The sequence below is a fragment of the Dipodomys ordii genome, unplaced genomic scaffold (assembly GCF_000151885.1).
Source record: "Dipodomys ordii isolate 6190 unplaced genomic scaffold, Dord_2.0 Scaffold51, whole genome shotgun sequence".
In the NCBI taxonomy this organism is placed as follows: Eukaryota; Metazoa; Chordata; class Mammalia; order Rodentia; family Heteromyidae; genus Dipodomys; species Dipodomys ordii.
The window spans coordinates 3094209-3107678 of record NW_012267267.1 but is presented as its reverse complement, the minus strand read 5'-3'; the positions used below and the strand labels follow the sequence as shown (position 1 = coordinate 3107678).

At 38.6% G+C, this 13470-nt stretch overlaps 1 protein-coding gene across 1 annotated transcript in view; it reads right to left on the bottom strand.

Moving 5' to 3' along the window:
- Window positions 1-1129: 1129 nt before the first annotated feature.
- Window positions 1130-13470, bottom strand: part of Usp1 (ubiquitin specific peptidase 1) — an 18446-nt gene continuing 6105 nt past the window's right edge. Inside the window, exons 3-10 of the mRNA XM_013020500.1 lie at window positions 13293-13311; window positions 11736-11897; window positions 10869-10973; window positions 10124-10284; window positions 6071-6753; window positions 4787-4957; window positions 3947-4148; window positions 1130-2606 (exon numbers count right to left, since the gene is read on the bottom strand). Of these exons, the coding sequence (XP_012875954.1) occupies window positions 1868-2606; window positions 3947-4148; window positions 4787-4957; window positions 6071-6753; window positions 10124-10284; window positions 10869-10973; window positions 11736-11897; window positions 13293-13311 (2242 nt within the window). The 3' untranslated portion in view covers window positions 1130-1867. The remainder of the gene's footprint in view (window positions 2607-3946; window positions 4149-4786; window positions 4958-6070; window positions 6754-10123; window positions 10285-10868; window positions 10974-11735; window positions 11898-13292; window positions 13312-13470) is intronic.

Sequence of the window (13470 nt, the reverse complement as noted above, 5' to 3'; positions counted from 1 at the left end):
GGGGGAGGGAGGAGCGGGGGGAAGCAGGTTGCCAAGTGCTGGTGGTTCAAACTGTAATCCTACTCAGGAGGCTGAGATCTGAGGATCATGGATTCTAGCTTAGAAAGAAGTCCATGAGACTCCTTTCCTATTAACCCCCAGAAAACTGGAAGTAGAACCCTGACTCAAAAGTGGTAGAGTGCTAGCCTTGAGCAAAAGCAGCTCAGAGACAGTGCCCAGGCCAAGCTGAAGTCCCATAACCAACAACACAGGAAAGTGGTATATTTTTCCCTTTTAGGGGATTAAAGGCAGACATAAAATACTAATTCCTTCTAGTTCACTTCTCAGATTACACTTGTATTGAACTTCATAGAAATGTGTGATATCAGGAACTTTAAAGCCACAATCCTTAGATCTCAGCCTCTGAGTAGCTAAGAATTACAGTATAAGCCATCTACACCCACCTTCTATTTTTTGTTTGTCATGGCCCTTATCCCTAAGCTCTTCAGCTCAAGGCTAGCACTGTACCACTTGAACCAGTCACTTCCAGCCTTTTCTGCTTATGTGGTACTGAGGAATCAAACCCAGAGCCTCATACATGCAAGGCAAGCATTCTACTACTGAGCCACCTTCCCAGCCCTAAACTAGTTCTTAATACAAGCTTTTATTGAGACCAGGCTTTATCCTCAACCTATCCCATCAAAATCACAAATGCAGTGAAACAAAATTTTCATTAGCAATTCTGAATGTAGGTGAGGAGGTAAACTATGACTTTATTTCCATTATACCACTGTGGAAAAAAACCTATTTAACCAGGTATTCTTTTAATTGAAATGAATTCCTTAAAATCAAATTTTACAGAAAACCTTTAATGCCAAGAATGTTCAATCAGTAAGACAGCTGGCTACTTACCATCTTAATATTAAAACTCAAGTCTTGATGCCGTAGCATCTGCAGCTTTCAGTTCCATTATGTCTACTTTAAAGAATAATTCGAATGTGAAATTGCAACTTCTTTCAATTATGTCAGCTTGGGATGGACAGTCAGAAATAATCAAGTATTACTAAATGCAATTACTGTATGTCTAACTCTTCCTGTATATTCACATGGATTTTATTCCTTGAGGACTTTAAAAAATCAAGCATTGTACACATAGTTGTTAGCAGTTTAAATTTTATTGACCTCCCAGTTTTTAAAAAAAAGTTAAATTTAAGGTCACACCTCTAAGTTTGATGTACTATATACAGATCGTGCAGAGTTATGAGTATGAAGAGATACAAATTAGTCCATGCCCAAAAAAGTTTATTAGAGTACAGAATCATCTTCATAAATACATATATAAATTCTTATGAAGATAGAGGGACTGTCCAGGTTTTCCAAGACACTTTCCAAAATGATTCAAGGCACAAAATGTACATTATGGTGAATATACATGTTCTAGACTTTGTGCCTCTGATACAGCCCATCAAAGATCTGGCTTCATGACTTATAAAACTAAATGTACTGAATGAGATTCTGTTTGAGTGAAAAACCACAGACCTATAAACATCATGTAGGTAACTGCTCCAAAATATGGAGAATACAAATACAGCACTTTTAAAAAGCAAACACAAAATAACGGTGTAAATCCCAAAGTGTTCAAATGCTTCCATTTTGGATAATTAAGAATCTATACAAGTCTGTTCCCTGAAGCTAATGCATCACTAGTCTCTACTAAGGAAAATGAATTCTAAAAATTAACATGGTTTTCAGTATTTCAAATTTCACTATATAAAAACCTAGAGAGACCAACAATATTCAATAGCTTCAAAAGATAGCTAAAGACTTTGATGTAACCAACTTTACCAATGTTTGTCCAGGTCTGTTTTATACACAAGGAAAATACACTCTATAATTTCTTATAAAATAGCAAGTAAGGAGTAGATGTAGGAGATGTAGATGGGGAAAGAGAATTCAGGAAGTCCTTCTCTTCTGTAACTTTCACTTCAGAATCATCAAAAAGCAACCACTTCCCCTCATACTCCTTCAAGCTTTGCACTATATACGAAATTTTGTTCTCAAATCCACTAATATTAACATCTGTTTGGTCATTGGATTCCTTGTTTCTATCAGATTCATGGGTCCCATTAGTATTAGTATTGTTAGTCTCAGAATTTTTATTTTCAGCAAATGCTGCACCAGCAACCTTATCAGGATTAGATGCTTTGTTGTATAGCTCATAATCTGTTTTGCTCTTTTGTCCTCCAAGAAGTCCAACAGCTTCCACATTTTTTTTGTTCAAAACTTTACTTGGCTGTGTATTTCCACCGACTCTAATCGACACTTCATCATCATAATTTTCAGCCATACCCCTTGCTTCCTCCTCATTCAGTGGTTCTGGCTTACCTATTTCACACATCTGGTCAACCACAAAATTCCCCTTATCTAGTTCTAGACTGTTAAGGTCAGTGACTTTAACAGAAGCAGTGTAATGCCCACTACTAATTGTAATGCCACTATGCATCACCACCGCAAATAATCCATAGCTGTCATTAGTTGGCTTTGTGCTCCATTCTTCCAGTGACAATTTCAGAGGTGTCAATAAAGGAGTGTTGATCTTGGAAAGTCCACCACCATAACAGTCAAATCTTTGGAAGAAAAAGAATTCAAAACTTAGTACCCAGTGTGAAACCAAGTCTTATATTTAGTGCTCATTTGAAGTAAAAACCACGCTATGTTAAAAATAACTGCTAGGGCTGGGAAGGTGGCTCAGTGGTAGAGCGCTAGCCTTGAGCTGAAGAGCTGAAGGACAGCGACCAGGCCCAGAGTTCAGGCCCCACAACCAGACCAAAAAAAAAACAAACAAACTGCTAATGTTCAGGCGTTTCTCTGGATTAAATTCTATTTTTCCTCATACCGAAGCCTCCCATGTAGCTTGAATTACAGAGTGCAAACTCCTCCCCATACCTAGCTTGTTTGTTCAGATGAAGAGCTGTTTTTGCTCAGGCTAGCTTCAAACTGCCATCTTCCCAAACACCTTATCTTCCAAAGTAGCAGGGATTACGGCACTGTACCCAGCAACTGTTGATGGTGGCATTATTAAAAGACTCCACTTTTGCTGAGGCACCAGTGGCTCACACCTGTAATCCTAGCTACTCAGAAGGTTGAAAATCTAAGGGTGGAGGTTCAAAGTCAACCCAGGTAGGAAAGTCTGTAAGACTCTTTATTCTCTCAACTACTCAGAAGAAGCCCAAGTAGTGCTGTGGCTCAAGTAGTAGAGCACTAGACTTGAGCAGGCTCAGCAGAACAAAACAAGAAAAGATTCAACTTTTGGAGCCAAGTGCTGGTGGCTCCCACATCTAAACCTAACTTTTCATAGGAAAATGAGATTGGAGGATTACAGTTGGAAGCCAGCCTGGGCAGAAAAGTCTATCAGATTCCTACCTCTAGTTAAGTACCAAGAAGCCAAATTAGAGCTGTGACTCAAGCAGTAGAGCACTGGCCTTGAGCAAAAAACTCAAGGGACAGTACCCAGGCCCCTGAATTTAAGCCCATACACGCACAACAAAAGACTCAACTTTTGAAAGCAAAATCCTTTTCATTTTATATTTACAGTACTCACAAAGAACTGTAAATCATATTTCTGGCACCATGACATGTCTGAGAGCTACTGGGAAGCTATCATTGTAATTTCAAGTCATTAATGTGGAAAGCAATGAAATCTATAAGGACTCTGTATCAGAAAAGGTCAAGACTATCCAAAATAGATAAACCTACACCTCTTAAGAAACCATATTTAATAATGTATTCATACCAAAAGAATAAAGTAGATGTATTTTGTAAGAACCTTAACAGGAGAATAAGATTCTTTCTTAGGAGATTATTTGCTTCATTTCAGTCAGTACTAATATTCATAGTTTTTCAATATTTTGAATAAACTTCTATAGCATATAATTTTATTCACATAGCTTTTATTTACAATACTCACTCTAAGCCACTAGCAGCAAAGCACTTCAGATGAATAGTTATAACTTCAGGCATTTTATCAAACAGAAGACTTCGCTCTGCTTCAGTATAATGATGGCAATTTTCACAGAAATATTTATCTTCTCCTACAATCCTCTCCACTGAAGCAAATTGTGAAATTGCCCATCTCAAGGTCTTCATTTCTGATTTTGGCTCTGGAGAAACTATAAAAGAGAATCCTTTCATTCACAAACAACAAGTCTCATCAAAAATTAAACCTCAAGTTCCATATACAAGATTAGCATTCAATTTCAGTTGGCTAAATCATTTACAAGTCACTTAAGAGATTTCTTTTCCCTATACAAGTTGTTTAGCAGCACATACCATTCATTCATTCTTGATACAACTGGGATGTGAATTCAAGGTTCTGCATCTGCTACTCTACCACTTGAACCACATCCCCAGCCCAGCAGCATTATAGATCTTTAAAATACTTAAAATTAATCAGACCCAAAATACTTACATGACAGGAAAAGCAAAACCAAAATTAGACTAGTCTACTTCAGTTTAAGATGGGCCATTTTAATAGTCAATTTTCAACATCTAACAAGTAAAAATTTTATAGTTTTGAGTTAATGGCTCAATAATTGTGTTAAATATAACCTCATTAGCTCTGAGAGATTAACTTACTAAACCATTTTTTCAATTCTAACACACTATATAGAGATGGTAACAAGTTTCCAAATGTTACTAACAAATGACATTAAATAAGCAGGAAGGCTCTTTATTAGATCAGACATGGTGATATTGTGAATTGCTGAAGAAACCTTCCTTATTCCACACAAGACTCCATTTTGCTTACTTTCAGAACTCTCCTCTACTTTGGAAAGTTCATCTTCTTGTACTGGCACACTGATGTCCTGGAAATCTTCTCTTCTTTCTGTTAAACTTTCACATTCCAAACAGCGAGTCCTTAATACCAACTGACCTTGAAATAATTTCTCCACAAGCTCAAAGCCAATTTGTTCTGTACCTGAAAACAGGAAAATCTAAGTCAATATACAGATTAGTTTTCCAGCATTATCACAAATAACCAACTTTCAATTAAAATAAAGTGTATCCTGAATAAAAGGCTCATTTTTTTTTTAGCTTACTGGCATTAAGAGGTACCTTACTTATTGATAAAGTGTAGTCTTTGTAAAGATAGTTGTGAATTAGTAATATATTTAAAAGTTGCTGGGGCCACTCTCAGGAGGCTGAGATACGAGGATCACAGTTCAAAGCCAGAGTAGGCAAGAGTCACCAAAAAGAAGTGAATGTGGCTCAAGTGGTAGAGTGCTAGCATTAAGCACTAAAGCTCAGGGATAGTGCACTGGATGGGTAAATGGCTCAAGAGATAGAGCCACTTGAAGTACTCAGGTCAAACATCAGTCTCTCTCCTCTCTCTGTCTCTGACACACACACACACACACAGTTCACAACTTTGGTCAGTCATGGGGCATGAACTCTGGGCCTGGGTGCTGTCCCTCAGCTCTTCAGCTCAAGGCTAGCACTCTACCACTTGAGCCACAGCACTACTTCCAGCTTTTTCTGCTTATGTGGTGCTGAGGAATTGAACCCAGAGCCTCTTGAAGCATTCTACCACTAAGCTACCTTCCCAGCCTCCAGTTCTGGTTTTTGAGTGGTTAATTAGAGATAGGAGTCTCACAGGGCTGTCTGGCTGGCTTTAAACCACAATCTCAGATCTCAGCCTCCTCAGTAACCAGAGGCGTGAGCCACCAGTGTCCAAAGATGGCACATCCTACAAAAATATTAACATCAATTCTATAATTTTCTCAGAGATAGTAGAAATAGACAAATCAAGACATAAGTTTAAAAACTTCACTAAATCCAATTTCCCAGATGAGCCTATGTCTACTGCTGCAGACTAAAAAGTTTTCATTAAAATAACTGATGGTTTATAGACACTACCATAGGACACAAATGTACGCATGCACACAATACTTAAAATGCTACTGTTCCCATTTGGTTTTAGATTCTTCTCTAAATAAAACCAGTTGTAAAGATTATATTACATACATATCTAAGAGAAAAATTCCACTTTGCAAGTGTTAATACTGTCAGTCTTAACAATTATTATACTGACCTTTGTTTATGGGCTTAACTTCATTGACATTTACAGATGGAACATTTCCAGAAGGTTCAGGTCCATAACCATGAGTTGTGTTATCACTTTCATACTTTCCCAAGTCCTCTTCAAGATCATACTCATTTTCTTTAGATTGTACTTTTGGTCCTTGGTTTGTTATTTTTCCCAGACTACAGAATTTAGAAAGAATGCTGGGTTGCTTAGTTTCAGACTTTAACCAATTTATTTTAACTCTTGATTTCTTTTGTGAGGGTCTTGTACTCTCATTTTCAGAAACGCACTTGGGGATTATTTTAGGAGGAATCTCTAATGTATCACCAGTAGCTTTTCTCTTTGATCTAGTTTGTCTCTGGTTCTCTTCCAATGACTGGCATTCCTTGGATATTTTAACTTTTTTCTTCATGTTACCAAATTCACTGTCACTTTTTCTTTTCCCATTTCCTTTTGGGATTTTTTCATTATAGTCCTCAGAATTCCTCATGCTGTCAGTCTCTATGTTGTTAATTCCACACATTTCCTCTTTCTGATGAGAATTTTCTTCTACCTTAGTAGACTCTGACACATTGTTTACTTCTTCTTTTTTTAGAAATTGGCATGTTTCTTGAATGTTTCCCAAAATACACTGTAACACTTCCTGAGCATCATGCTGTAGATATCCTTCATACATAGGGTTGAGTTCCCTATAAATAAAACATGAAAGAAAAATCTCCCTAAAAATTACTTTAGCTTATAAACCCACTTTTGGGGGCTGGGAATGTGGCTTAGTGGTAGACTGCTTGCCTAGCATGCATGAAGCCCTGGGTTTGATTCCTCAGTACCACATAAACAGAAAAATCCAGAAATGACACTGTGGCTCAAGTGGTTGAGTGCTAACCTTGAGCCAAAAGAAGCTAAGGGACAGTGCCCAGGCCCTGAGTTCAAGCTCCAGGACTGGCAAAAAATTAAAATTAAAAAATAAAAATAAAGATCTATTATTCTTACCTCTTAGATACAAACATCATAAGACTTCGATCCTTTTCTAAATGTAAGAATAACCAATGCTGACATGCCACATTTTATGCAAAATGCCTTTTGTATTATATGTATACATAATCCTCACAATAACCAAGAGGCAGGAACTATTATTCTCATTATTAAGACACTGAAACTAAGGTACCAAGAAGTTAAACTTGTCTGTGGTAACAGAGCTATTTAAGATGCAAAGCCTGGATTTAGGTCTCACTTAACTGGTAGAGCACCTGCGAACAAGTGCAATGTCCTGAGTTCAAATCCTAGTACCAAAAGAAGATGCAAATCTAGGATCTGAAACTAGCTCTTGGCCACCATGCTGTCACTTCACAAAGGAAAGCTATATACTGTCTATTTCAAACTGGATGATTATATGATTTTTTTTTCCCTTGGGGAGGTCTGTTCGTGAGGCCTGAACTCTGGGCTTGGGCGCTGTCCCTCAGCTCTTCAGCTCAAGGCTAGCACTCTATCACCTGAGCCACAGCACCACTTCCAGCTTTTTTCTTTTTGCTTATGTGGTGCTGAGGAATCAAACTCAGGGTCTCAGGCACGCAAGGCAAGCGCTCTACAACTAAGCCACCTTCCCAGCCCATGATTTTTTTTAAATAAGAGACATAGTTTAATTTTTTTTTTGGGGGGGGGGTCTTGGTAGTGGAGCCTGAACTCTGGGCCTGGGCGTTGTCCCTCAGCTCTTCAGCTCAAGGCTAGCGCTCTACCACTTGAGCCACAGTGCCACTTCCGGCTTTTTTCTCTTTTTGCTTATGTGGTGCTGAGGAATCGAACCCAGGGCCTTGAGCATGCAAGGCAAGCACTCTACCACTGAGCCACCTTCCCAGCCCAACATAGTTTAATTTTTTAAATGATGCTAATTATGTATAGAGTAAATTTCATTTATTAAAACAATATTCCAAAACAATCTAATCTAGTTAACAAACAGGTTCCTTCTCAACACATACAATAAAGCATTTAGAACTTACAGTTTCTAATCTGAAATCCTTAAGACCACATGTACTTGAGAATTCAGAATTTTTCAGATTTTTTTTTTTTCCAGTTGTGGGGCTTGAATTCAGGGCCTGGACATTGTCCCTGAGCCGCTTTGTGTTCAAGGCTGGTGCTCTAACACTTGAGCCACAGCACCACTTCCAGAGATAAAGAGTCTCTTGGACTTTCCTGCCTGGACTGGCTTTGAACCACAATCCTCAGATTTCTATAAACAAGACAATATGATGTTGGACATGTGGTAGAACACTTACTTGGTAGAATGGGACAGGGCTTAGGATGGATCCTAGTACTGCCAAAGGAAGTTTTTTTAACACTGGGTGGTGGTAGCTCACACCTGTAAATCCTAGCTACTCAGGAGGCTGAGATCTGAGGATCGCAGTTCAAAGCCAGCCCAGGCAGGAAAGTCCGTGAGACTCAGAAAACCGGAAGTGGCGCTGTAGAGCTGAAGAGCTGAGGGACAGCACCTAGGCCCAGAGTTCAAGCTCCATGAAAAAAAAAAAGTTTTTTTAAGAGTCGGTGATACGTGTGTGTGTGTAAGCTCAGATGGAGAAATTGGGTTCTACAGCAAGCTTCAAGTAAAAATCCAAGACCCATTCAAAGAAAATTATTTCGAAGGCAAAAGAGCTGGAGGTGTGGCTCAAGCAGTAGAGCATTTGCCTAGCAAGTGTAAGACTTTGAATTCAAACCCCAATACTACTTAAAAGAAAAACACTATAGGGTATTATTGTTTTGTTGTTTTTTTTTAATGGAGAATACTGAGCTCCACACAACACAAAACCAAGATTTGGTCATATGTGAAATTGTTTTATACTTTCACAGACAGACTACATGATACGAGGTAGCTGTACCTTTAATTAAGTATATTAATTCTTCTACAGAATATTGGTAGTAAATATGAACAGACTATAAACAGCCTCTTGCAAGTCCAAACCTAATGAATACCAAATATACCCAAAAAAATCCAGTTTGCAGAGATTCTGGAAAATCAAAGACAATGGACCAGGAGGCATTTTAATGTTCTTTGCCCTTTATTCCTAATTCATATTACCAATCTCCTCTAAACACAAAGAATAATTACATAAGAGCTGGGCACTGGTGGCTCACACATGTAATCCTAGCTATTCAAGAGGCTGAGATCTAAGGATCACAGTTCAATGGCAGCCTGTGAGACTCTGACTTCCAATTAACCACTCAAAAACTGGAAGTGGTGCTATGGCTCAAAGTAGTAGAGTGGTAACCTTGAGCAGAAGAGCTCAGGGACATTGACATTGAAGCCCCACAACCAACAACAACCAAAAAAATAACTACGGGCTGGGAAGTTGGCTCAGTGGTAGAGCGCTAGCCTTGTATGCCTGAGGCCCTGGGTTCGATTCCTCAGCACCACATAAGCAAAAAGAAAAAAAAGCCGGAAGTGGTGCTGTAGCTCAAGTGGTAGAGCGCTAGCCTTGAGCTGAAGAGCTGAGGGACAGCACCCAGGCCCAGAGTTCAGGCCCCAGGACCAGACCCAAACAAAAAAAAAAAAACACTACATAAGAATGATAAAATTGGGGCTGGGAAGATGGCTCAGTAGTAGAGCGCGTGCCTTGCATGCCTGAGGTCCTGGGTTCGATTCCTCAGCACCACATAAGCAAAAGGAAAAGAGCTGAAAGTGGCACTGTGGCTCAAGTGGTAGAGCACTAGCCTTGAGCTGAAGAGCTGAGGGACAGCGCCCAGGCCCAAAGTTCAGGCCCCACAACCGGACCCCCCCCCCAAAAAAAAAGAATGATAAAATTAGCTGGGCACCAGTGGCTCACACCCGTAATCCTAGCTACTCAGGAGGCTAAGATCTGAGGATCGTGGTTTGAAGCCAACCTGAGCAGGAAAGTCTATGAGACTCATCTCTAATTAACCATCAGAAAACCAGACATGGTACTGTGGCTCAATGTGGCAATGTGCTAACCTTGAAAAAAAGAGCTCAGGGGCAGCATTCAGGCTCTGAGTTCAAGTTGGCCCTATGACCCGAAAAGAAAAAGAATGATAAAATTGCATTATATGATATACCTGAGTGTGTTAAGCAGTCGCCTTGGCTGAGTAGCAAGTTCATCAGTATATTTGTCTGGATTTAAGAGAAAACTAGCTTGAAGCTGTTCAACAGAAATGATTAAAGACTGTAAACTACATATAAGTTCGTAACTCGCCAAAGGATCTTCTTTGCAATTTTCCTGTCAACAAAGAAAAAAAGCATATTAATTTGTGAACAAATTAAGTATCTTCACCCTTGATTCGTCTCACTAAACAACCTACCTTTTCTCAATCTAATTTCATTATCCCACAATTTTATAAGATACAGGAATAAACAAGATTTTTTCCTCATTATTTTCTATGTGGCTATTAACACTTTCCTAATTATGGGAGACAGAGGTTTCTAGGAGTATAGTTCAGTGGTAGAATATGTGCTTACTTATAAAAGGTGTTAGGTTTGAACTCTAGCACCAAAAAAGGTATCAATTTGAAAACAAAATGGAAAATAACTGGTACATGAATATGACAAATTATGATCGTGGTATACAAATAAATTTGACAACACAAAACAGAAAAAAATGCTATCTTCAAGGTTATTGATAATGTAAGTAAGTTGCCTTAAAGGCGTTAAAAACTGCCTACCTTACAATTCTGAGAAATTCTACCTCATTAATAGGAATGATCTGTCACCTTCCCCTTAAATTTTTTTGAGTATCTACTACGTATTTTTACATACAAGCAAGTGAATTTCAACTGATTTGATATTTTAAGTTCTTTTTTTTACCTTATCTTTCTGATTGGATTCATCCTTTAGAGCTTCTTTCTTCCTTGAAATAATATTAAATAAGTGCTTTACTCCAGATTTAAAACCAGGACAAAAATATAATACCTATAAAAAGTGAGACTGTTTATTTAACCATACTACAACAGAAATCATTAAAATACTATCATACTTTCTGTAGAGCAGTTTTGATGTATATTACCTAGACTCTGAGATTAAACTTCCTGTGAAAACTTGTGTCTACTTCTTCAGTAGTAGACACTTCCCTCACAAATACTGTGCCCAGGCCAATACTGCTAAGATTTAAAGTTCCAAGGGCATAAAACCTAACGCCATTAGTTTCAGGGGTAAATATACCAGGAATCAGGAGAAGTTAAAGGTTTGCCCTGTCTCAATTTTGTTACCTCCCCTTTACTTAATGTATCGTTTTCTCTTATTCCAATGAACTTGAGTAGCATGCAAAAAGAATTATCTTTTTGTCAGTTGTGGGACTTGAACTCAAGGCCTGAATGCCATCCCTGAGCTCTTTCGTTCAAGGCTAGTGGTCTACTAGTTTGAGCCACAGCTCTATTTCTGGTTTTTGAGTGGTTAATTGGAAATAAAGTCTCACAGGGCCTTTTATGCCAGGGCAGGCTTCAAACAGCAATCCTCAGATCTTAGCTTCCTGAGTAGCAAGGATTACAGATGTGAGCCACCAGTGCCCAGCTTAAAATCATTATTTTAACCTGGGTTATTTACAATCAAATGCAAAGATAGTATGGACAATTAAAGTCATCCAATAGCCTAAACTTTTCAGCAACATTAAACATTATATAATTCTTTGCCTCCTAACATTTCACTACGTAGCAGAATTCAAAATTGTCAATTTACCTGAAGTATACTATTAAGATAACAAGTATTTCCAAGATTATTCAGTCCCACAAATGGTAACAAGTTTTCTCTCTTCTCACAGTTTATAGGTGAGGACTGTGCTGCAGGAACAACTTGATCACTGGTAAATATAAAGGAGAAATGGGCATGATGAAGTAGCATCTTAAATAAAAGTGGAAATATTACTTCCCTAGATTTAATCTTTTCCTAAAAGTGGTGATTATGATAAAAAAAAATGTAATAATTTCACTCAGATGACATTTTAAAAGATCTCTTTGTAGGCTCAAAATTGGTATATACTCAGGATAGAGATTTTAAAGCATTATTGTACCTGGCAAGTCTCAAAATAATTCTGTTAAGCCAGGCTCCAGTAGCTCACACCTATAATCCTAGTTACTTAGGAAGCTGAACTCAGCTTTGCAGTTTGAGGCCAACCAGGGGACACACTCTGAGATCCTTTTCAACCAATGGCTGGATGAATTGATACAAACCCCTCATCCTAGCTATGTAGGAGACAGATTATCAATCAGGAAGACTATGAATCCAGACCAGCCCAGGATAAAAAGATCCATAGTCTCCATCTCAACAGAAATTGGGTGTAGTGGCTGTGATTCCAACTATTGCAAATGAAAAAAGAGGATTGAGCTTCCAAATACATGTTTGCAAGACTGAGACCCTATCTCACAATCAGTGCAAAACAGGACAGGAGGTGGCTCAGCAGCAGAGAACCTAAGTTAGGACCCTAAATTCAAATCCCAGTATTGCCAAAGTAATTCTGTTAACAGAATGTTAATCCCATTTTAGATTTAAAAAAAAAAAGATAAACTAGTACTGTAATTTCTTAGCTTCTACTGCAATATTTTAATCAAGTAGTCCAGTTCTGACTTTAAAAACCGGCAATTTACCTTTTTATAATAATATGACAAGCTGGACTAAATCAGATTGTTTACAAAGATTAAGAAAAAAGTCTATGAGGGGCTGGGAAGGTGGCTCAGTGGTAGAGCACCTGCTTTGCACGCATGAGGCCCTGGGTTCGATTCCTCAGCACCACATAAGCAAAAAGAAAAAAGCCGGAAGTGGCGCTGTGGCTCAAGTGAGGTAGAGCACTAGCCTTGAGCTGAAGAGCTGAAGGACAGCGTCCAGGCCCAGAGTTTAAGCCCCATGACCGGACCCCCCCCCTCCAAAAAAGAAAAAAGTCTATGAATATACAGCTATCCCTCAAAAATAAACTATCCAAGTCAGGTGCTGCCTGGTGCCAGTGGTTCAGGTCTATAATCCTAGCTACTCATGAGGCTGTTATCTGAGGATCACAGTTCAAAGCCAGAAGTGGGGCTGGTGCTCAAGTGGTAAAGCACTAGCCCTGAGCTGAAGAGATGAGGGACAGCGCTCAGGCCCAGAGTTCAAGCCCCATGACCAACCAAAAAAAAAAAAAGAATTTAAGTTCACTTTAAATTTTCAGCAGGTATGAGTAATTATAACTACAAAGTTTGAACAGATCAGGTAACAACATGTCAAGTCTTCTGAACAAAAAAGAAAAATCAACTATTATTTCTTTACCATTACACAACATGCTGCACTAGAAATAATCAAATGTAAAACAAACTTTGAAAGATGAATAACCATTCCTTTCAGCTAATCTAAAGGCTTATGGTCCACATTAATGTTTTTTTTGGGGGGATTCAGTCGTGAGGCCTGAACTTTGGGCCTGGGCGCTGTCCCTCAGCTCTTCAGCTCA